Source organism: Polypterus senegalus, chromosome 11, assembly GCF_016835505.1.
Source record: "Polypterus senegalus isolate Bchr_013 chromosome 11, ASM1683550v1, whole genome shotgun sequence".
Classification (NCBI taxonomy): Eukaryota; Metazoa; Chordata; class Cladistia; order Polypteriformes; family Polypteridae; genus Polypterus; species Polypterus senegalus.
Genome location: NC_053164.1, coordinates 139,646,449 through 139,669,682, shown reverse-complemented (window position 1 = coordinate 139,669,682; position 23,234 = coordinate 139,646,449). Strand labels below are relative to the sequence as shown.

The following is a 23,234-nucleotide window of genomic DNA, read 5'->3' as shown; positions in this document are numbered from 1 at the left end:
GAATATATTCAATAACTTCTAAGTGTTGAGGAGGAAGACTTAATAACTGAAGATTTGATTGAACTTGAAAAAGAAAGAAATTTAATAAGGAACAAGAAATTGTGGTAGATCCAGAAAAAATGTTCACAACAAAGAAAATGTCAGTGGCATTTTCCTTCAATGAGCAAGGACTTAAACTTGTTGAAGAGATGGATGTTAACGATGACAGATTTGCAAAAGTTGAGAGACAAATTCATGATGCATTGGCTTGTTATAAACTTATGTATGAAGAAAGGTACAAAAGGACAGTCCAAGCTACAATGGATATCTTTTTAAAGAAAACATCATCCGAGCCCCAGCCTCAGCCTTCAACACCTTGTGAAAGTAACAGTGAGACAGAATTGAAATGTGATGCAACTTTGGTTGAATCAAGAAATGAAAAAGAATGTATTGTGGACCCTGCTTATGTATCGTCCCCAGCCTCATCATCCGATAATTAATGTTAATTTAAGGCATCAACAGCATATCATTGGTGACGTATGCACAAGGACAAATTTATTGACGAGTACAATATGATAGAAGGCCTAGCCTTCGATGTTTTTTTTCAATGCATTTACTAGATAAGATTATTTAGTGTGTTATTTATAATTTACCACCAGTTAACATTAGCCAAGTGTGTATTTTCCAATGAACTTGACTCCATTGGTAAGTGCAGTGCAAAAGGATAACTTTTTACGGTGCATGTAGGCAAGGAATTTGCATTTTGTTAATTTTATAATAATTAAGAAAACATCCATGGTTTAGTAATTATTGTAAACTGCTGTAGCCTACATTGTGTTTTGTTAATATATTACCCAGTTTATTAACAAATTAGTGCATTATTGATCACAGTTTCCACAGAATTAGGGTAGGCTAGGCTTATGTTAATTAGGCGAATAGTACAGTACGTTTGGCTAGGTTATGCTAGTTACAATCGTTTCAACTTGTGATCTGATTTATGGAACATAACCCCATTGTAATTAGAGGACTACCTGTTTAATTCTGTGTGCCTTGTAAAAAGAAAATATGTAATAATTTTCTGAATATTCTAATATAAAATTAATCTAACAGAATGAAATTGAATTGTGCCATTTGCATTACTGGCAGGTTCATTTCAACAAACAGAAGCATTTCAGGTTTGCTGTCTGACTGTTTCCTTCTTTTCACATTGAGGAAATGAAAAAATGAGAACAATTTTTTTGTGTAATTATAATAATTGCATTAGGTTACCAAAAACTTCACCACTTGCTTTTGAACAGTTATTTATTGGACTAAAACTGCTTATTATGTAAAAAGTGGAAAATTTGTTTTTCTTTTTTTTTGTCTGGTTGTGTATATCTGAATAAATTATTGATCTTTTAATAGTTATTAAATACATAATGATTAAATAAACATAAATATTGCAATATTGAAAAGTACATTTTCACTCCGGAATGTTTTATGAAATTTACTATTAGATTCCTTTGAGAGCAATTATAAATTAAGAGAGGAGGTGCTAGGTAGTGTTTGTAAAAGTTTCTTTTGTACCCTACTAAAATTCTTTCATTAGATTTATATCTACATTTCTTCCCTGTTAAAGTAGTTCTAAAAAAAGTGATAATCTTTCATTCCTTGATGTAAATGTGAGTTCAGTAAATCTTTAATCGTAGTTATACAGTAGAACTGTGTGACAGATTATACATGTAGGCGTGTAGTTGGAAGAATATCAAAATGCAGATTACTTCATTATTTTGTGAATTACGCAATCCTGTAAGCTGTACAGAAATAACAATTATTCCTCATTAAAGTTTGAAACAACTGTCTAGTGCTGAAATTATTTTATTAAATATATGTCTTTTTTGTTCCAGAATAAGAACCAGCCACAGTGTAGAGGTGAATATAATGTTTACAGCACCTTTCAGAGTCATGAGCCAGAGTTTGACTATTTGAAGAGTTTAGAAATAGAAGAAAAGATCAACAAGATCCGGTGGTTGCCCCAAAAGAATGCATCACAGTTCCTGTTGTCCACAAATGGTAAGGATGAAAGTTATTTTTACCACTTGGATTTGTATAGATTTGAATGGGCAATCGAAAGTATGGGAAATTATTTTTGTAAAAAATTCTAGCCATGACATATAATGCCTTTTATTATTTTGTGCAGGGTGAGCCGAAAAGAAGTACCACATTTCAAACGTTTATTCTACAAAAACGCTGTGAGATATAATAAATTTCATTGCGACACAAGAAAGGGTATACAAAATAATTTTTTTTTCCCACTGTGTTTTGAAAATGATACCTTCAATTTGGTAGCCATCATTAGCTATACACTTGTCTAGACGGTTTCTGAACACTTAAATGACTTGTTCGGCCATTTCAAGTGGATAGCAGCGATTTCATGGTGAGTACCATCCTTGAGGAATTCTAGGTTTTGAGGTCGGTGTGTGTATACCTTCGACTTGAGAGAGCCTCACATGGAGCAAATATAAAGGCCACCCGACATTGCCAAGCAGGGAAATCAGCTTCGGGAAATCAGCTTCCCCGGAAACATCTCCCACAAAACTTCCATGGATTCTCTGTGCTATATGAGCTATTGTTCCATCCTGTTGATACCAGGTATCCACCACATACATTTCTTCCAGTTGTGGCCACAAAAAGTTCTCTAGCATTTCAATTTAACGTTCTGAAGTGACTGTGACCATTGTTCCCCCATCCTCAAAAAAGTAAGAGCCTGCAATGGCACGCCAAACTGGAACACACTCGCTGTACGGGGGTTGGTTTCAACCCAATAGCGAAAGTTTTGCTTATGTACGCAACCATTTAAATGGAAATTTTCCTTGTCACCGCACATGACGATGACATCCTAATGAATGGTTTGCAGAATGTTCGCTCACAACTCTCTACAGCTCTGCCAGTCTATCTCAGTGAGTTTTTGCACTACCATCATTTTGTATGGATGGAAATTAAGGTCATCATGCAAAATCCTCCTCAAAGATGTTTTGGAAATGCCTAAGGCAGAAGCATGTTTGTGCGCTGAACATCTAGGAGACTACTAAATTGATGCCCTTACAGCTTGGATATTTTCAGGTGTTTGTACAGTCTGAGAACAGCCTGGAGATTTTCTGTTCAATGTTGTACCCATCTGTCTAAATTTCGCCACCCACTGAAGAACTGTTTTTTTTTCGATTTGGGATGTCACCACTGCAAGGAATGGTGAAGTGCGTTCGGAAGGTGTGTTGCGTCGTGATGATTGATTCGTTGTTTTTGAAGAATGCTTTGAATGAGAAAGCACAGTGTGCACCGAACCAAGGCATGTTGCTCACTGAAAACTAAAAGGCATTGCCTTTTTTTGGCTCACCCTGTACTTTTTATTTCCCCTGTTTTATTTTGTACATTTGTGTGTTGACAAAATTTATTGCATTTGTCTGCAGTAGTATTTTGTTATCTTTGGAGTTTGGTTATAGTTTAATAATAGTGATAAGACAATTTATTTATATCGTTAATCTGTCAAGATTTTTATGACTTGATTCTAGTCAGTTCCTTTCAGAAATTATACCAGAAAATTGATTTATCACTGACCTCATGAAAATGATGTGAACAACTTAACCTGTTCCACACTTTTTTAAACATACCTTGGAGTTGAAAAGTCTACTATATTAACAGCTATTAAAAATATTTTGTAAGCTTTGCATGCTCTATGATTTACATTTGGATATGTATCCAGTCTTTATTTATCCTCATACTTCTGTAATCCAGTATAGAGGCAGTGAGGTTTTTGCATTCAAATATTTCTCATATCATTTATGACCCCTTCTGTGACAATTCAGACACATACAGTATTTTTTATAAATACTTGCTTATTAGAAATGTATTGCTTCCACATTCTCTTGGTTGGCATGTTACTACCATTAGCATTGCTGCACAGTGTACGTATAGAATGTTTTGTTATCATTTGGCCACACATTTAGCTTAATTTATGATTTTATAGTTTCACAGTGAATATGAAATTGGAAAACTACAGTCTTTGGCTGTCTTTCACCTTCAGGTGTTTCTGTCACTGAGGATTATGAAAACTTTATATAGAAGAAAACTCGCCTGAAAACACATTACATTTGATTGCAGTGTTCTCCCATGTTGTGCTTATATTTCTCAAATCTGGTCTGAGCTGCAACAAGCAAAAAGAATAGAGTCATTTTCTTCTTCCCTTTGATTTTAAGGAACATGGTTACTTTATCAGTCTTTCAGAACTGAGCAGTTTTCAATACCATTTCCATATAAACAGAAATCAAATTTAAGAAGCATGGTCAAAACAGCATATTAGTCTAGAGATCTACAGCATATAGTGTATATTCATATTAATTTATACTCAAACCTGGTTAATCAAGTTTATTTTCACTGGGTTCCAGAGTTTGTCCTAGCTGCAGTAGGTGCAACATAGGCAAGGTGGCACATAGAAATAAACATTGTATTGAAATGATTCATTTTAGACATTAAAACACTTTTCCCCAATTTACTGACCTCTGCTACAAATGCAAATGCTAATCTTGCAAAGAACTGACCATAATTAAGGTTTAGACACTGTGCAAGTGATGCTGGGTAGTATTAGTGAGTATTCCCAGTCTTATTGTGGAGGCTGGTAAGATCCTTGAAATACAAGTTTAATGTGGGATGAATTGACAAATGTTTATTATGTGTAATAGATGGACACATTTTTGATTATGCAGGTTTTCAACTTTAGGATAAGTCAAAGGCAACAAAGACATCTTTTGCAGAGTTGGACTTGCAGCTCCTAATATTTTAAAATATGAAAAATCATTATCAATTAACAGTGCTAAAACTTTCAGGGACACAATATTGCAAAAAACAAATTAGTGCATTTCAGTAGGTACACATTAGGAATGACTTAAATGAATACAGTCATATGAAAAAGTTTGGGAACCCCTCTTAATTCTTTGGATTTTTGTTTATCATTGGCTGAGCTTTCAAAGTAGCAACTTCCTTTTAATATATGACATGCCTTATGGAAACAGTAGTATGTCAGCAGTGACATTAAGTTTATAGGATTAACAGAAAATATGCAATATGCATCGTACCAAAATTAGACAGGTGCATAAATTTGGGCACCTCAACAGAGATATTACATCAATCCTTAGTTGAGCTTCCTTTTGCAAATATAACAGCCTCTAGATGCCTCCTATAGCCTTTGATGAGTGTCTGGATTCTGGATTGAGGTATTTTTGACCATTCTTCCATACAAAATCTCTCTAGTTCAGTTAAATTTAATGGACAGCCTGCTTCAAATCATCCCATAGATTTTCGATGGTATTCAAGTCAGGGGACTGTGACGGCCATTCCAGATCATTGTACTTCTCCCTCTGCATGAATGCTTTGTAGATTTCGAATTGTGTTTTGGGTCATTGTCTTGTTGGAATATCCAACCCCTGCATAACTTCAACTTTGTGACTGATGCTTGAATATTATCCTGAAGAATTTGTTGGTATTGGGTTGAACTCATTCGACCCTTGACTTTAACAAGGGTCCCAGACCTAGCCACACAGCCCCACAGCATGATGGAACCTCCACCAAATTTGACAGTAGTTAGCAGGTGTTTTTCATTGAAAGTGCTTTTTTATATGACCAAATAACTCAATTTTTGTCTCATCTGTCCAAAGCACTTTGTTCCAAAATGAATCTGGCTTGTCTAAATGAGCATTTGCATACAACAAGTGACTCTGTTTGTGGCTTTAGTGCAGAAAGGGCTTCTTTCTCATCACCTTGCCAAATAGATGTTCTTTGTGCAAGGTGCGCTGAATTGTAGAACGATGTACCAATACACCGTCTGCAGGAAGATGTTCTTGCAGGCATTTGGAGGTGATCTATGGGTTGTAACCATTCTCACAATCCTGTGCATATGCCGCCCCTGTATTTTTCTTGGCCTGCCAGACCTGGGTTTAGCAGCAGCTGTGCCTGTGGCCTTCCATTTCCTGATTACGTTCCTTACAGTTGAAACTGACCGTTTAAACCTCTGAGATAGCTTTTTGTAGCCTTCACCTAAACCATGATATTGAACAATCTTTCTTTTCAGATCTTTTGAGAGTTGCTTTAATGATCCCATGCTGTCACTCCTCAGAGGAGAGTCAAAGGGAAGCACAACTTGCAATTGACCACCTTAAATACATTTTCTCATGATTGGACACACCTGTCTATGAAGTTCAAGGCTTAACGAGATAATCGATCCAATTTGGTGTTGCAAGTAATCAGTATTGAGCAGTTACATGCATTCAAATCAGCAAAATTACAAGGGTGCCCAAATATTTTCACAGCCAGTTTTTCACATTTGATTTGATTTCATACAACTAAATACTGCTTCACTAAAAATATTTGTTCGGAAAACACCCCAGTACTCAGATTTTCCTAGGAAATGAAAGACGTATCACTGTTATATTTTTGTTGAAAGTAGAGTAAATTATTATGCAGGCTGAGAGGAGTTCCCCAACTTTTTCATATGACCGTATATTTAAGAATTCCTTTGTTAATGCTGTCCTCCTTCTTTTGCCTGCTCCCATTAGGGGTTGCCACAGCGGATCATCTTCTTCCATATCTTTCTGTCCTCTGCATCTTGTTCCGTTACACCCATAACCTGCATGTCCTATCTCACCACATCCGTAAACCTTCTTAGGCCTTCCTCTTTTCCTCTTCCCTGGCAGCTCTATCCTTCACATCCTTCTCCCAATATACTCAGCATCTCTCCTCTGCACATGTCTAAACCAGTGCAATCTCGCCTCTCTGACTTTGTCTCCCAACCACCCAACTTGAGCTGACCCTCTAATGTACTCATTTCTAATCCTATCCATCCTCGTCCCACCCAGTGCATATCTTTGCATCTTTAACTCTGCTACCTCCAGCTCTGTCTCCTGCTTTCTGGTTAGTGGCCCCGTCTCCAACTCATATAACTTACATAGGTGGTCTCACTACCGTCCTAGACCTTCCCTTTCCTTCTTGCTGGTACCTGTCTGTCACAAAATACTCCTGGCACTCTACTCCACCCATTCCAGCCTGCCTGCGGTCTCTTTCTCACCTCTCTTCCACAATCCCCATTACTCTGTACTGTTGATCCCAAGTATTTAAACTCATCCACCTTCGCCAACTCTACTCCTTGCATCCTCACCATTCCACTGACCTCCCTCTCATTTACACACATGTATTCTGTCTCGTTCCTACTGACCTTCATTCCTCTCCTCTCCAGAGCATATCTCCACCTCTCCAGGGTCTTCTCAACCTGCTCCCTACAGATCACAATGTCATCAGCAAACATCATAGTCCACGGGGACTCCTGTCTAATGTCATCTGTGAACCTGTACATCACCATTGCAAATAAGAAAGGGCTCAGAGCCGATCCCTGATGTAATCCTGTACATCTCTTACGTACTTCTCTGCCACTCCCGAATTCTTCATACAGTACCACAACTCCTCTCGAGGTACCCTGTCATATGCTTCCTCCAGGTCCACAGAGACGCAATGCAGCTCCTTCTGGCCTTCTCTGTACTTCTCCGTCAACATCCTCATCGCATTTGTGGTGTTCTTTCTTGGCATGAAACCATAATGCTGCTCACTAATCATCACCTCACTTCTTAACCAAGCTTCCACTACTCTTTCCCATATCTTCATGCTGTTGCTCATCAATTTTATCCCCCTGTAGTTACTACAGTCCTGCACATTGCCCTTATTCTTAAATATCGGCACCAGTACACTTCTTCTCCACTCCTCAGGCATCCTCTCACTTTCTAAGATTCCATTTAACAATCTAGTTAAAAACTCCACTGCCATCTCTCCTAAACACCTCCATGCTTCCACAGATATGTCATCTGGACCAACGGCCTTTCCATTTTTCAAGCTCTTCATAGCTCTCCTTACTTCCTCCTTGCTAATCCGTTGCACTTCCTGATTCGCAATCTCCATATCATCCAGTCTCTTCTCTCATTCTCTTCATTCATCAGCCTCTCAAAGTACTCTTTCGATCTTCTCAACACACTCTCCTTGCTTGTGAATACGTTTCTATCTTTATCCTTTATCACCCTAACCTGCTGCACATATTTCCTAGCTCAGTTCCTCTATCTAGCCAATCGGTACAGGTCCTTTTCTCCCTCCTTAGTGTCCAGCCTATCATACAACTCATCATACGCCTTTTCTTTAGCCTTTGCCACCTCTCTCTTCACCTTGCGCCCTATCTCCTTGTACTCGTGTCTACTTTCTGCATCTCCTCTTTGTTATCCTCTTCCTCTGTATACTCTCCTGTATTTCCTCATTCCACCACCAGGTTTCCTTTTCCTCCTTCCTCTGTCCAGATGTCAAGCCAAGCACCCATCTTGCTGTCACCCTTACTACATCTGCTGTAGTTTCCCAACTGTCTGGTAACTCTTCACTGCCACCCAGTGCCTATCTCACCTTCTCCCTAAAGTCAACCTTGCAGTCTTCCTTTTTCAACTTCCATTATTTTACCCTTGGCTCTGCCCTTACTTTCTTCCTCTTCTTGATCTCCAATGTCATCCTACAGACCACCATCCTATGCTGCTTAACTACACTTTCCCCTGCCACCACTTTGCAGTCTTCAGTCTCCTTCAGTTTGACTCATCTGCTTAGGATGTAATCTACTTGTGTGCATCTTCCTCCACTCTTGTATGTAACCCTATGTTCCTCCCTCTTCTTAAAATACGTATTCACCACAGCCATGTCCATCCTTTTGGCCAACTCCACTATTATCTGACCTTCTTCATTCCTCTCCGTGACACCATACCTATCCATCACCTCTTCATCTCCTCTGTTCCCTTCACCAACATGTCCATTGAAATCCACTCCAATCACCACTTTCTGTTCCTTGGGCACACTGTTCATCACTTCATCCAACTCACTCCAGTAATCTTCTTTCTCATCCATCGCTCACCCAACTTACGGGGCATATGCACTAACAACATTCATCATCACACTTCCAATTTCATAATCATTACTCTGTCTTGACACTCTTTTCACCTCCAAAACACTTTTGACATATTGTTCCTTCGGAATAACTCCTACCCCATTTCTCCTCCCGTCCACACCATGCTAGAACAATTTGAATCCATCTCTGATCCACCTGGCCTTACTCCCCTTTCATTTAGTCTCTTGCATGCACAATTTTTCAACCTTCCATCATATTGGCCAACTCTCTCCCCTTACCAGTCATACTGCTAACATTCAAAGTTCCTAACCTCAGTTGCACTCTGTTTACCTTCCTCCTCTCACGTCTATCCAGTTCTTATCCTTCTTTGGCCAACAGTACCTCAATTTCCACCAGCAACCTGTTGTCTTAAGAGTACTGGTGGCGGTCGTTGTTAACCCGTGGCTCGACTGATCCAGTATAGAAATTTGTATTGTTTTCCGCATATTGATTTGGCAAAATTTTACACCAGTTTCCTTTCCTCACGTAACCCTCCCCATTTATCTGGGTTTGGGACTGGCACGAAGAAACACACTGGTTTTTGCATCCCCTGTGGCTGGGTTTGTTAATGATGTCCAACGTCTATAAATTGATTAAAAAAAAAAAAATTTTTTTAAACTTGGTGTTAAGTCTGAAGAACATTGTTGACAGAGACAAGTCTGTTGTGGCATAAAATCTTTCAAAGGCACTAAGGATCCCAATCAATTAAATCTTAATTAGTCAAATCAACTTTAAAGAAATGGAGTACAACTAAAAAGATCCAGAATCTTCAAAGAACATTTTTCCCAGAACTAGCATCCAAACAAACAGACTGGCTAGAGAAACAATGAAGGTGTCAAAAACCTCTAAGTATTTGCTCCTTTCACAATTGAGACTCGAGAAATTGAGATTAATAATTTAGTTAACAACTGTTCAGTTGGTCCACTAATATTTGCTGTATGGTACAAGGAGGAAGACGGACAGTTTTGCTTTTCCATGCTTAGGTTGGTTTGGTGCTAACTGAAGTACTGTACAAATTCTTCATCTGGCCATAGTCCTATCTAACCTATATTAGACCTGTCAGTTTTTTACTCACTTACTTTATGGCTACAGGTATAGAAACATTTATGCTCCTGCTCAAGTCTACATTCAGTTACTTCTGTAGTTTTTCAGCATGGCCTTACATTTCAGGAGGTAATCCTTTGTCTTTCTCGATATAGTTACATTGTTGTGTCAGTGCACATACTGGCACAGAGTTTTGATGTTTCCATTTACTAAGGTTCTTTTTTTTTTTTTTTTTTTTTCGTTTTCTTTTCGCCTCTGTTCTTAAGTAACCTCTTTCTTTTCCTCTCTATTTAATATTCAATTAAAGCCTACAGCCATGTTAAATTTATGAGTGTTCATACTGAGAACTAATGTGCTTGCCTTAAACATGCATTCTTTGTCCGCCATATTTGGTTCATATTACACAGAATTTGAATTTGTATAGATTCACAACCAAAATATTGCATTGCCCATCAGAACTGGGTAATATTTCAGTGGTTAAACATAGAATTGATTTGTGAATGAAAATGCCCTCTCTCCTCTTTATTTTATACTAAAAATGAAAATCTGAAAAATCTAGTTTCATCTCAACAAAAAAAGTCCTTTGTTATTAATTTAATCTCCTGTAAAAATTCTGTCTGCTTTTAAGAATGTGAGTACATTTTTTTTCTTTTAAGTTCATGATTGAGACCTTTAATACTCTGGTCAGTAAAATGTATTTACTGATGAGAATTACACTGTTTATGCCTCTAGGAATTTTTTTTTTGTTGTTGCATGATTAAAAGTAAGATGAGTTGGATTTAATCTTTATCAGCAATTTAAATTGTTCGTTGTTGGTCCCTGTAACCGGTTAACAAATCAATAGATTACAAAATTTCTTAACTAGCTAGAGCGGACAGACATAAAAACACCAAGTTTGTATACTTTTTTTTTCCTCTTCCCACACTCTCTGAAACTTTCAGAGAAGTGTCTGGCTACAGAACTCAAGTAGCAGACACTGAATCTGTGACATCATTCAGGGGCTTGCGGCCGGAGGCAACAACGCTTTGGAAGATGTGCCTTCTGATGCTGATGTTCATTGCCAATAAATTCCATTCTTTTTTTTTCCCCATTTTTCTAAAATTATATTTAATTGCAGAATGTGTGTCGTCAAAATTAATTTGCCAAATGTAATAAATTAAGTTTAAAAACAGCATCTGATTGAAATATTACAGTAGGAGTATTAAATTGAGGCAATGTCTCATTAAGTGATCACAATTTGCATAACACAAGATTAATACACCTGTGCGCTTTTCTTTGTTGTAACTATGTTTAATTTCAGCATTTGCCGTGATATAGATTGTTGTAGATTTTACATTGCGTGTTACCAACATATTAAGTCGATAAACTTAACAGTTTCAAAGTATAATATCATCTGCTGAAAATATTATAGAATGTGTGTTAAATTGGGGTGGCATTGTGACACAATGGTAATGCATGTTGTACAAAGCCCAGGTTGCTTCCTGCATGGCGTCAATCTACAGACTTACAGTTTTAGGTGGATTGGCAATGCTAAACTGGCACTGATATTTATGTGTGTGTGGTCAAACTTCACATGATATTCTGCCTGATGCTTATTGGAATGAGCACTGGCTTTACCACGACTCTGCTCTACAGAATGGGTTGAGATGGATGTGTTGTATTGTGGTATTACACAGAAATACTCAACAGAACATGAAAATATTTTAGATAGGAAATTGTGAGACATTGTCTCACAAAAATAAATGTACTTTTATATATTGGCTAGTTAAACCATTGTGGAAATATAAAAGTACTCTGAAGTTTTATACTATAATAATGTCACAATTTCAAGTGCATTGCGCACAAGGCAATTAGAGGTTTAAACTCATTCACACACATAAATACAAACCTATCAGGACCAGTTTAGCATCCCCAATCCACCTAACCTGTACATCTCTTGACTGTGGAGGGAAATGAGAGCACCTGGAGAAAATCCATATACACATGGAGGAAAGCATGCACACTCCACTCAGAGAGCAACCTGGACTTAACTCCGATCCCCTTGTTATGTAGCACCACCACTACCACTGCCGGCTGTGCTTTCCCAATTTAACACATATACGGTTATATTTCCATCAAACAGTGCAGTCAGATGATGTTAAAGTTTAAACATTACCTTCTAAAATTGGAGAATCAATATTTTGGTGACATGCGTTCTGCAAAAAAAAAAAAAAAAGAGCAACGAAACCTGAAAAAGCAATAGTGTTTGAACGTGTTGGACATGAATGTCACTTTTGCTTCAAACAAAAGGCAGGCTTTTCATACCTACATCTTCCTATAGCTGCAGTCTTCTGAATGACATCACAGGGTTCTGCATGTAGAGCAGCCATAGGGGGATCTGTCACTTGAAGTCTATAGCCAGACTCTATTGAGAACTGTACACCGCATTGCCTTACCAAATGAGGCTATGATCAGACATTTCAGATCTCCTTTGACTTGACAAAAGACAAAACATACAAAATCTCTCCCAGGAGCGGTGAACTAAAGGTTAAACTGAGATACAAATTTTCATAATAATGCAGTCCTAATAAAGCAAACTTACGGTAAGAAATTAAAACAGCTAATCAAAAAAATATATATTACATGCTGTATAAAGTAATTAGCAGAAGTGTAAAACAAAGAAGTTTGAAACAAGTGTAATTACATTTTTTGAGCTAATTCTACTTGAAAATGTTTTATTTGGAGCTACATTTACTTTTAGCCCACTACATTTTTAGCTCAAATAACATACTTTTTACTTGATTATGTTTTACTGCAAGTTCTTGTTCTTGTTACACAGACCAAACTGTTATACATTCATAAGAGACCTATCAGGTGTGTTGTTAACTTAGGTTATAGTTCAGGATTGCACACAACAGAATGCCATATATCATTCAAAAATAATAGCATGCCTTTCACTGCTTATTTGGTAGGTAATTCCCATGCTTTCCACTCAGTGTTGAGGCATGGAAAATAAATGTGCACTTTCCTCACAGTCTTATTTGAAAACAGCACTTAACAGAAATTAAAGAATTCACCTTCATATTTAAAGAAGCATGTTGAAATAATTTTCTTTCCTTTTCTTATGATACCTATGTATGGAGTCCGTAAAGCCCCCAAAAAAGTGTCTTTTTAATCTTGCACAAACAAGATTTTCTGGACACACACACTATTTTGAAATCACTTGTTAACATTTTGTGCAAACAATATCCCATTTTATTTTGTTACTGTGTCCTTTATTTTTCTATTCTGTCATTATGTAAAGCACTTTGAGCTACATTTTTTGTATGAAAATGTGCTATATAAATAAATGTTGTTGCTGTATGCAGAAGATATTGTGAGCCCAACCTTAAAAGTCAGTGGTTAAATGAAGAAGACAGGAGTTCAATTGAGATCTTGTGGCCTGCTTGGGGTGATGCAAAGGCCTTGCTGGCCTTTTTTACGTGATAGCTAATAAAAGGGGTGTCAGCTTTCCTTCAAGAAGAATTAATTAAATTTTTTCCTGCCTTATTGAATCAGGGCTCAGGGTAAGCTAATAGAACACTACCCTGCTGGCCACAAGTACTAGAGCCATGATGACGAAGGAAAATATAGGTGACCTGTTAAGTGAATATTCTAATTTTGTGTGCAAGGGTAAACTTTGAGTAGTAATTTATTTTGTAATACTAAACTATTGTATTATAACTGAACATCTATTATTCTGTCTTCTACAATGTATATTTCCTATAAGCTGTCCTTTTTATTAGTCTTTTACGTGATTCAGGAGAAAGCATTAAAATTTTACAGAATTGAATTGTATCCGGCATTCTTCAAAAGAATATTGACTCTAAGATTTGTAATTGCAATTTTATTTTGCAATTTATTTATTTATTAATTTATAATTTATTTAATAATGCAAGTTGGTTTATGATTGCATTTGTGGGCAAATGTTATTCTTTAGAATTTAAATTGTCTCTTGGATTGCATTAAAAATATGAATATATATTATGAGTTTACCAAGTGGTAAACATCTGGTTATGCTATAAAGTTAATATGGCTTGAGCTTAATTGTGGTTCATTCTAATGTTTATATGAGTGCTCCAGTGGATAATTTAAAGACAACATTGGGTACAAAGTTGCGCAAGGAAAGCTACAACTTTCTTAAAGAATTTTTGTTAAAGGTGTACAACATTTATTATTGTTTTACAATTTAATGTAATAATTGTCCTAAAATCCATCGTTACTTCAGTAAAGCATAATAAAACTGATTTGTGTTGATTTTCACTCAGTTTTTTTTTTTTAATATTGTGTATTTCTTAATGTGAGCTTTTTAACTTAATTTTTTTTTTTTTTTTTGTATTTTAGTTTGTTGGTCTTTCATCTGGAGTAGGTGTGCCTCATCTGCTACTTTGAATATCCCAGTAGGGGGAGATACAGTGAAAGACCTGTGACGGTGTGGGTTCTGGCTCCACACTCACATTGCTATACAGGAGCACTTGAACCCAACACCATCGATAATGAAACCGAGTGAGCTAGTCAGTGAAGGCAATAATTGAGCATCTGAGCAAGTGGATGGTTAAAAGTGAAACAGTGCTTTTATTAAAAACAATCAAAAACAAAGTGTCCATAAAGTGCAGTGCTTCTTAACTTCAAATAAATAAATAAATAATCCTTAAAATGAAAACGTGGAGGTTAAAACACTAGAAAAAAAAAAACACAACCCTTTAAAGCCAGAGGTAAAATCTTCTTTAGGAAGCAGCCTTTAAAAAAACAACAAATCCGGTGCTCTTCTATGTTAGCGTCTCACCTGCTTCTCCCAATTGGGCTTTGCAGCAGGCGAGACGCTCTCTGCAACTGCCCTCTTGTAACACTCACACAAGACTGGAGACCTCCTGATCCCTGGCTTCAGTTGGCACTCACCCCAGTCTCGGAGAACTTGGTTGCCCACACCGGCCAGGTCGCCCACGTTGGGGATTCCAGCACCAAGTCTCCCGACTTCCGCTGCCTTTCCATGGCCTCTCTGCGGCCAGTCGCCTTCCCTTGGTCACTCCCGCTACCTGATCGCTCAGCGGGAGCGACATCCAACTCAACCGCCTGGGTGTAGGCCCAACACCCCAGGCGCTCGCAGCTGCCCGTGAGTGCTCGTTCGCTCGCTCACCCTTCGCGGCTCTCTCTCTCACCGACCTGCTCCCTCGATCGCTCCCAGTAACCTCCGTCCTCTTTCCTTTCGATCTCCCCAAAACCGACTTGCGCTTCTTTTTTTATAACGCGAGGGGCCATCGCAGCTGCAGCATTAGCCATGGGAGCAATCACGGATGTGGGCAGTTCCTCACCTGTGCACTCGGTGAGAAACGGCCACATCGCCAACTGACCCGTGGCTTGCTACAACAACGCCCCCCTCACGAAGCTGCCTCGGGTTTCGGTGATTATTTAAAATGGCCTTTGCTCAACGAGCTGTGGACCCATAACACTACACGACCACCCTCACTAGTACCAAACTTAAGGTTATCACTGTGACACTGACTGCAGTTATGTACTTGATCATAACTGCATTTATATGATTCATTATTCTGTAGTGCATTTATATGCAAAAATATTCTGTATTGTTTAAATATAAATGTACAGTGGAACCTCGGTTCACGACCATAATTCGTTCCAGAACTTTGGTCGTAAACCGAGTTGGTCGTGAACCGAAGCAATTTCCCCCATAGGATTGTATGTAAATACAATTAATCCATTCCAGACCGTACGAACTGTATGTAAATATATGATTAAGATTAAGCACAAATATAGTTAATTACACCATAGAATGCACAGTGTAATAGTAAACTAATGTAAAAACATTGAATAACACTGACACAAAACACCCAGGAGACGCGAGCAGGCTCGCTCGCGCTCTCTCTCTCTGAACAGAGGGGAACATTTGTACAAAGCCAAACTTTAATTTAAAAACCAACCACAAGCAACCAAAAAATTAACATTGCAGGAGTTCATGCTTAATAGTCTTACAGCCCAATCGCTGTAAACACTTTTTTTAAAATGAGTTTTAAGCACAGGGAAAAAAGGAACATTAGAACAAATCCGAAATTTATTTAAAAACCAACCACAAGCAACCAATAAAGTAACAAGATCATGCTATTTTAGCCTTACAGCCCAATCGCTGTTAACAGGTTTTATAAAATGGGTAGGGGAAAAAAAGGAACATTTGAAAAAAAAGAGAAAAGTAACATCGCAACAAATCACACGATGAACTCCTCCATGTAAACAATTTTTTTAATGAGTTTTAAGCACAGGGAAAAAAACGAACATTTGAAAAAAAAGAGGAAAGTAACACTGGAACAAATCACACTACGAACTGAAAAATTAACTTTTGAAAAACCCGTAATACAAAAACTACTGTATAAACCACCAAAAAAACTAACCTTACATGAGTCGAGTTCTGGCATGAAGTGAGGAGGAAATGGGTGGAGAGGAGGTTACAGTTTTGAGGGAGAGTCCGGCTCCGCGATGGAGGGATGTTTTCTTTCAGGCGTTTTCTCTGTTGTGATTTCTTGGGTTTCTTGTGTTTTTAGCTGTTTAGCTGGTGGATCAGACTGAGTGAAATAGCGGTCTAATGTGATTTGCCTTTTCCTACGCATTAAAATTTTTTGGAAATGCGAGACGACATTGCCGTTCATCATGTTGATCACTCTGTTTGTAACCGCTTTGTCAGGGTGGTTCTTTTGAAAAAAATCCTGGCACTCGTTCCATTTTTCCATGATCACTTTTTATAACCGTCCTTTCCTGTTCTTCCCCGGAGGACTGCTCCTCGGTGAGCAACCTAAGCTGCTCCTGCTGTAGTGCAGCGAGTTTCTCCGTCGTCAGCTCCTCCTTGTGATCCAGGACCAGCTCCTCGATGTCCTCATTGTCCACTTCAAGACCCATGCTCTTGCCCATGGACACAATCTCATCCACAACAGGAGGCTCAAAGCTTTCTAAAACCTGTTCAGGAACGCATTCAGGCCAGAGTTTCTTCCAGGCCGAGATCAATGTGCGGTGTGTGACGTCTTCCCAGGCTTTATCAATGAGGCCGATGCAATGAACGATATTAAAATGGTTCTTCCAGAACTCTTTCAGGGTCAAAGATGTCTCCTCGGTCACATTAAAACACCTGGTGAATAGTCATTTGGTGTACAGTTTCTTGAAATTTGAAATCACCTGCTGGTCCATGGGCTGCAGAAGAGGAGTCGTGTTGGGGGGGGAGGAACACGACCTTAATAAATTCGTACTCCTCAACCATATCGTCATCCAAATTTGGAGGGTGTGCCGGTGCATTGTCCATTAGAAGAAGGCATTTTTTTAGGCAAGTTATTCTCTTCGAGATATCGCTTCACGGCGGGAGCGAAAGCCTCGTGCAACCATTCCAAAAACAAGGTTCTTGTGACCCACCCCTTCGTGTTTGCCCTCCACATCACAGGCAGTCTGGCTTTATTTACATTGTGCTGTTTGAAAGCACGAGGGTTCTCAAATTGGTAAACGAGTAGAGACTTGATTTTTAAGTCGCCACTAGCGTTGGCACACAGCTAAACAGTTAACCTGTGCTTCATTGGTTTATGGCTGGGCATAGCCTTCTCTTCCTGGGTAATGTAGGTCTTCTTCGGCATCCTCTTCCAGAACAATCCGGTCTCGTCAGAGTTGAAGACTTGTTGTGGGATGTAGCCTTCGTCCTCCACTAATTTTGTGAAAATTCTTTCGCAGCTTCAGCGTCGGAACTAGCAGCCTCTCCATGTCTTACCACACTATGAATGCCACTTCTTTTGCAAAACCATCCTCTACTGGCTTAAAATTCATCACTTCCAGCACTCGTAGAAGGATAGTTTTGCAGCAAATTGCCATGAATCTTCCTAGCTTTCTCGCATAACATCGCCTCACTTTTGCTATCCCCTGCAAGTTGCTTCTCGTTCAGCCGCACTAGCAACAGTTTTTCCACCTCTTCCAGCACTTGAGGCCTCTGCCTGGTTAACGCTGTAACGCCTTTTGCAACATCAGCTGCTTTAACACTAGAATTACCAGAGCCTACAAAAAAACTTGTAGGTCCGTCCCACCTTAAATCGCTTCTTAAAACCGTTCTCACCTTTCCGCCAGTGTCTTTTGTTAATCTAAATGTGCTGATAAAAGAAAAGCTTTAAGTAGCCGGCTATTCCATCCCGCCACCAACTTAGAACATGCTCATGCCTTGATTGATTATCTGGGAGTGAAGTGGAGTTTTAGAGTGGAAATAATAGATCATTATTTGGAATACACGCATTTCACGTGTGTTCCGTTTCTACTGTAATCCGTGTAAACACATTTTTAAAACAAAAACGTTTTTCATATTGTAGTAGTAACTGACAAAATGTAAGCATAAACTATATAATGTATGAAGCCTGAAGTCCAAATATCAAACACTTGCACAAAAGGTACAAATATAACAGAACAAGCATGCTTTTATTCAAAAATATAACTGCAGAAAAAAGCCGCCTTAGCATGTCACATTGACAGACACTTACTACAGCTGTCACGGTAGCGTAATGGTATCAGCCGCTGACTAGTATTCAAAAGGTCATGAGTTCGATCCCACACGATTCAGTTTTGAGAAGTAAACTGCTCTTATTCTTACTATTTTAGAATAAAAACATGCATTTGATTTCAGTGTGTAACAGCCGATGTAATTTATGATACTTGTAAAGGTTAGGTTTTTTTTTTTTATTCACTTTTCATTCTCTCAGTCGTGTTCAGGATCCTTCCCATACTACCCCAACCAACATCTGACACTGCTGTTTTCACATAAAGATGCACTATAGCTCTGCAGCATATTTGTGACTGCATTCTCGTACCAAAGCTTGCGAACTGAAGTGCCTACGTGCACTTTTCGTGGCATTACACGTCTATTTTTTGAGCATGCCCATGTCGCTCAAACACAGGAACATATGTTGGTGTACAAGTTTAACAAAACAAGTGCACTTTTATTCTAGACTATAAGTGAAGAAAAAATAAAGCAAGTTACAGTAGGCGGTTGATACGACAGCTTGCGTGGTGTAATGCTAAGAACTGCTGATTTCCGATCCGTGCTATATAAAATCATCACATTCAAATATTAACAATTCCCACACACCCATCCTATATTCACGACATGTGTACTTGTTGCAGTGTACACATCTCTCTGTGCTATGGTTCCTATTACACTGAATGAGCACCTGACATTGTACTTTCTTCCTTATATAAATAACATTCGAGTATAGCGTGTCTCCAAATAAATCACATTCAAGTATAGCGCGTCTCCAAATAAATCCCATTCGAGCTATAGCGCGTCTCCAAATAAATCACATTTGAGTTATAGCGTGTCTTTATGTGAAAACAGCATTGTCAAATGGGGGGGGGGAGAATCGTGAACGCGACTGAGAGAATGGAACTGAATAAAAAAAAAGCTAACCTTTACAATTATCATGCATTTACACTGGCTCTTACAGACTGACTGAAATCAAATGTATGTTTTTAATCTAAAATAGTTCAGTACATGCAATATTATTTGAAAATGAACAGCGTCAGATCTGACAATTCCCTGTAATTTGCAGCTCTATTCATTATCTCAAAACACCACGCACATTCACAGTAATTCCCAGTTATGTCAACCACTCACACCCACGCCCACAACCATACAGAACTGATCCAACATCAGAGAATTTCCAGTTCCTGCATAAATTCACACTCGATCTGACGCTGTTTGTTTTCAAATAATATTGCATTAGTGCGATGATGTTTTTACATATATTGTCTCTTTCTTTCAGGTGTGTAATAGAAACCACAGCATAGAGAGAAGTGTGTACATTGCTTCTTACAGGAAAAGGCAATGGAAAAAGTGCACTTGAATAAAAGTGTACTTTTCTTATACTTTTACACCAACATATGTTCCTGTGTTTGAGCGACTCAGGCAGATGGGGAGTGTCTGATGATTGCATATAGTGCTGAAGTTACTGCTCTTTACCATTCTCTCCTCTGCATGTCCTGGAGTACAAAAGAAACAGCATACAGCAACATGCGGGGACTGGCAGGAACACTCAATAAAACTGAATAAAAAGAAAATCAAGTGACAGTGAGATACGAAGAAGGCAGCTTCGCCAGCGTTTGTGTGTCAGAACCCTTTGGGGGTAGGGGGTGCGTTAGTATGCATCGTGGTACACTGCAGAGCTATAGCACGTCTTTATGTGAAAACAGCCGTGTCAGATGGGGTTGTATGGATTGATTCTGAACGCGACTGAGAGAATGAAAAGTGAATTAAAAAAAAAAAAAAACAAAGCTAAGCTTTATAAGGATCATAAATTACACCCACTGTTACAGACTGAAATCAAATGTATGCTTTTATTCTAAAATAGTAAGATTAAGAACAGTTTACTTCTCAAAACGGAATAGTGCAAAATCGAACTCGCGACCTTTTGATTCCCAGTCAGTAGCCGAATGTATTGCGCCACGGAGGCGATCGCAATTAGTCGCTGTCAATGTCACATGTTAAGGCAGCTTTTCTTTCTGCACCTATATTTTTGAATAAAAGCGCAATTGTTGTCTTATATTTGTACCTTTTGTGAAAATATTTCTTTGATATTTGGACTTCAGGCTTCATACATTTTATAGTTTATGCCTACATTTTGTCATCTACTACTAGAATATAAAAAATGTTTCTGTGTTTACACAGATTACTGCAGAAACGGAACAGACATGAAATGCGTGTGTTCCAAATAACGATCTATTATTTCCACTCTAAAACTCCACTTCACTCCTAGATACTCAATCAAGGCATGTGCTTGGAGAAGTTCGTGCACGTTCTAAATTGGTGGGGGGATGGAATAGCCAGCTGCTTCTAGCTTCTCTTTATCAGCACATTTAGAAGACAAAGGACGCTGGCGGAGAGGAGTGAAGGAATTTAAGAAGCGATTTAAGGTGGGACGGATTTACAAGTTTTTTCGTAGGCTTGTAGCTGAACTAAAGCATAAGAGATACTGCATAAATACAGACATGATAGAAAGTACAAATAATCCAAGATTTCAGATCACACAGCAAATATTTCTGGTATCCATTAGCATCCAAAAGTAGTGGTATAGTACTAAAGCTAAAACAGGGTGGCAGGAGTTAGACATTACACGGTAAAAAAGGAAAAATCTATACCTTAAAGGTACACTGGTTGTGTACATTTTTTTTGGTTAAACGTTCTGCAGTGGATAATAGTGTAAAATGATATGATAGAAAAAGTGGCAGAGAAAGGCAGAAGCAGGGGGGCATCTTAACAGCATCATAGGCCCCCAGGCAAAGTAGTGTGCTGAGAACCCTGTTTTGATAGCAAAGCAGAAACATACATAGTGTGGTAAGCAGCCCGGACTCAGACAAGCAGATACTGAAGGTTTCAACACCACTTACGGTTTATTATACATTTTCTATTTACAATGTCCTGCACACAACCCAGTGCCACAGCACCAAGAACCCTTCAGTCCAGGACTCTTTCACAATGCCTTTTGTCTCACTACCTCCACTCCTCTCCTCTGAGCTCTGTCCTCTTCCACCCGACTCCAGCCATCGAATGGAGGGAGGCGTCCCCTTTTATGTTCACCTGGACATGCTCCAGGTGCTTCCCGATTAACTTCCTCCGGCACTTCCTGGTGTGGTGAAAGTGCCGGCTGAGCACCCAGAAGCACTCCAGGTGTCCCTGGTAATCCTTCTGCCAGCACCTCCAGGTGTGGCGGAAGTGCTGATGGCCAGGGCTCTTCAGGTATCTGGGCGCTCCCTGACGGTGACCACGGGCCCCTATAGGGCTGCCCTCTCATGGTCTGGCGGAGGCGTAGTCCCTCTTCCGGTCCTTCTGGGTGTCCCGGCTGAGTACCAGTTGGTTAACTGTGCCTAAACAAATTGGAAAATTACAGAATATAATGTCAAGCCTTTAGGACATTAGACAATTAGCTGCTGATAGCCAATTAGCCCAATTGGAGTCAACGTGTATGTTAAGGTCTCCCGTCAAGCTCGCTGCCTCTTTGCTTGACATAATGGGGAAATCAAAAGAAATCAGCCAAAACCTCAGGAAAAAAAAATATGGACCTCCTCAAGTATGGTAACAATTTCCAAATGCCCAAAGGTTCCACTTTCATCTATGCAAACAATAACACACAAGTATAAACACCATGGGACCCCACAGCCGTCATACCACTCAGGAAGGAACCACATTTTGTTTCCTAGAGGAGAATGTGCTTTGGCATGAAAAGTGCAAATCAGTCCCAGAACAACAGCAAAGGATCTTGTGGAGATGCTGGAGGAAACCGGCAGACATGTATTTATATGAACGGTAAAATGAAACCTATATCAACATAAATTGAAAGGCTGCTCAGCAAGGTAGAAGCCACTGCTCCAAAGCCGCCATAAAACAAGCCAGACTACAGTCTGCAGTGGCACATGGGGACAAAGATCTTACCTGCAGGAGAAATGTTCTCTGATCTGATGAATCCAAGATTGAACTGTTTGGCCATAATGACCATTGTTATGTTTGGAGGAAAAAGAGTGAGGTTTTCAAGCCAAAGAACACTATCCCAACTGTTAAGCATGGGGTTAGGAGCCTCATGTTGTGGGTGTGTGTTTTGCCTCAGGAGGGACTGGTACAATTCATGAAATAGAAGGCATCATGAGGAAGGAAAATTGTGTTGATATACTGCAGCAAAATCTCAAGAGCTGGGCAAGGAAATTGATGCTCAGTCCCAAATGAGTCTGCCAAATGGACAATGACCCTAAGCATGCCTCCAAAATTTGGCAAAATGGCTTAAGGACAACAAGGTCAAGGTATTGGAGTGGCCCTCAAAATCCCTGACCTCAATCAAATTGAACATTTGTTAGTAGAGCTGAAAAAGTGTCTGTAAGCAAGGAGGCCTGTGAACTAGTCCCAGTTACACCAGTTCTGTCTAGGGAATTGGGCCATAATTCCAGCCACTTATTGTAAGAATCTTGTGAAGTGCAACCCAAAACGTTTGTCTCAAGTTAAATGATTTAAAGGTAATGCTATCAAATATTAACAAAGTATATGTAAACTCGTGGACCAAATGAAATTGTAATATGGTAAAAAAAAAAACATGAAATACTGTCTGTAAATATTGTTGGAAAAAAAAAACTTTTGTCTTGCACAAAGTAGAGGTCTTAAATGATATGCCAAATTTATACTTTTTTGTATAAAATCTGT

The 23,234-nt window shown here is 38.9% G+C and overlaps 1 protein-coding gene across 2 annotated transcripts in view; it reads left to right on the top strand.

The window, feature by feature from the left end:
* LOC120539532 (serine/threonine-protein phosphatase 2A 55 kDa regulatory subunit B alpha isoform) overlaps positions 1-23,234 on the top strand; it is a 158,946-nt gene that overhangs the window by 87,621 nt on the left and 48,091 nt on the right. For both annotated transcript variants that reach the window (XM_039769680.1, XM_039769682.1), the window contains exon 4: positions 1,866-2,031. In XM_039769680.1, the coding sequence (XP_039625614.1) occupies positions 1,866-2,031 (166 nt within the window). The remainder of the gene's footprint in view (positions 1-1,865; positions 2,032-23,234) is intronic.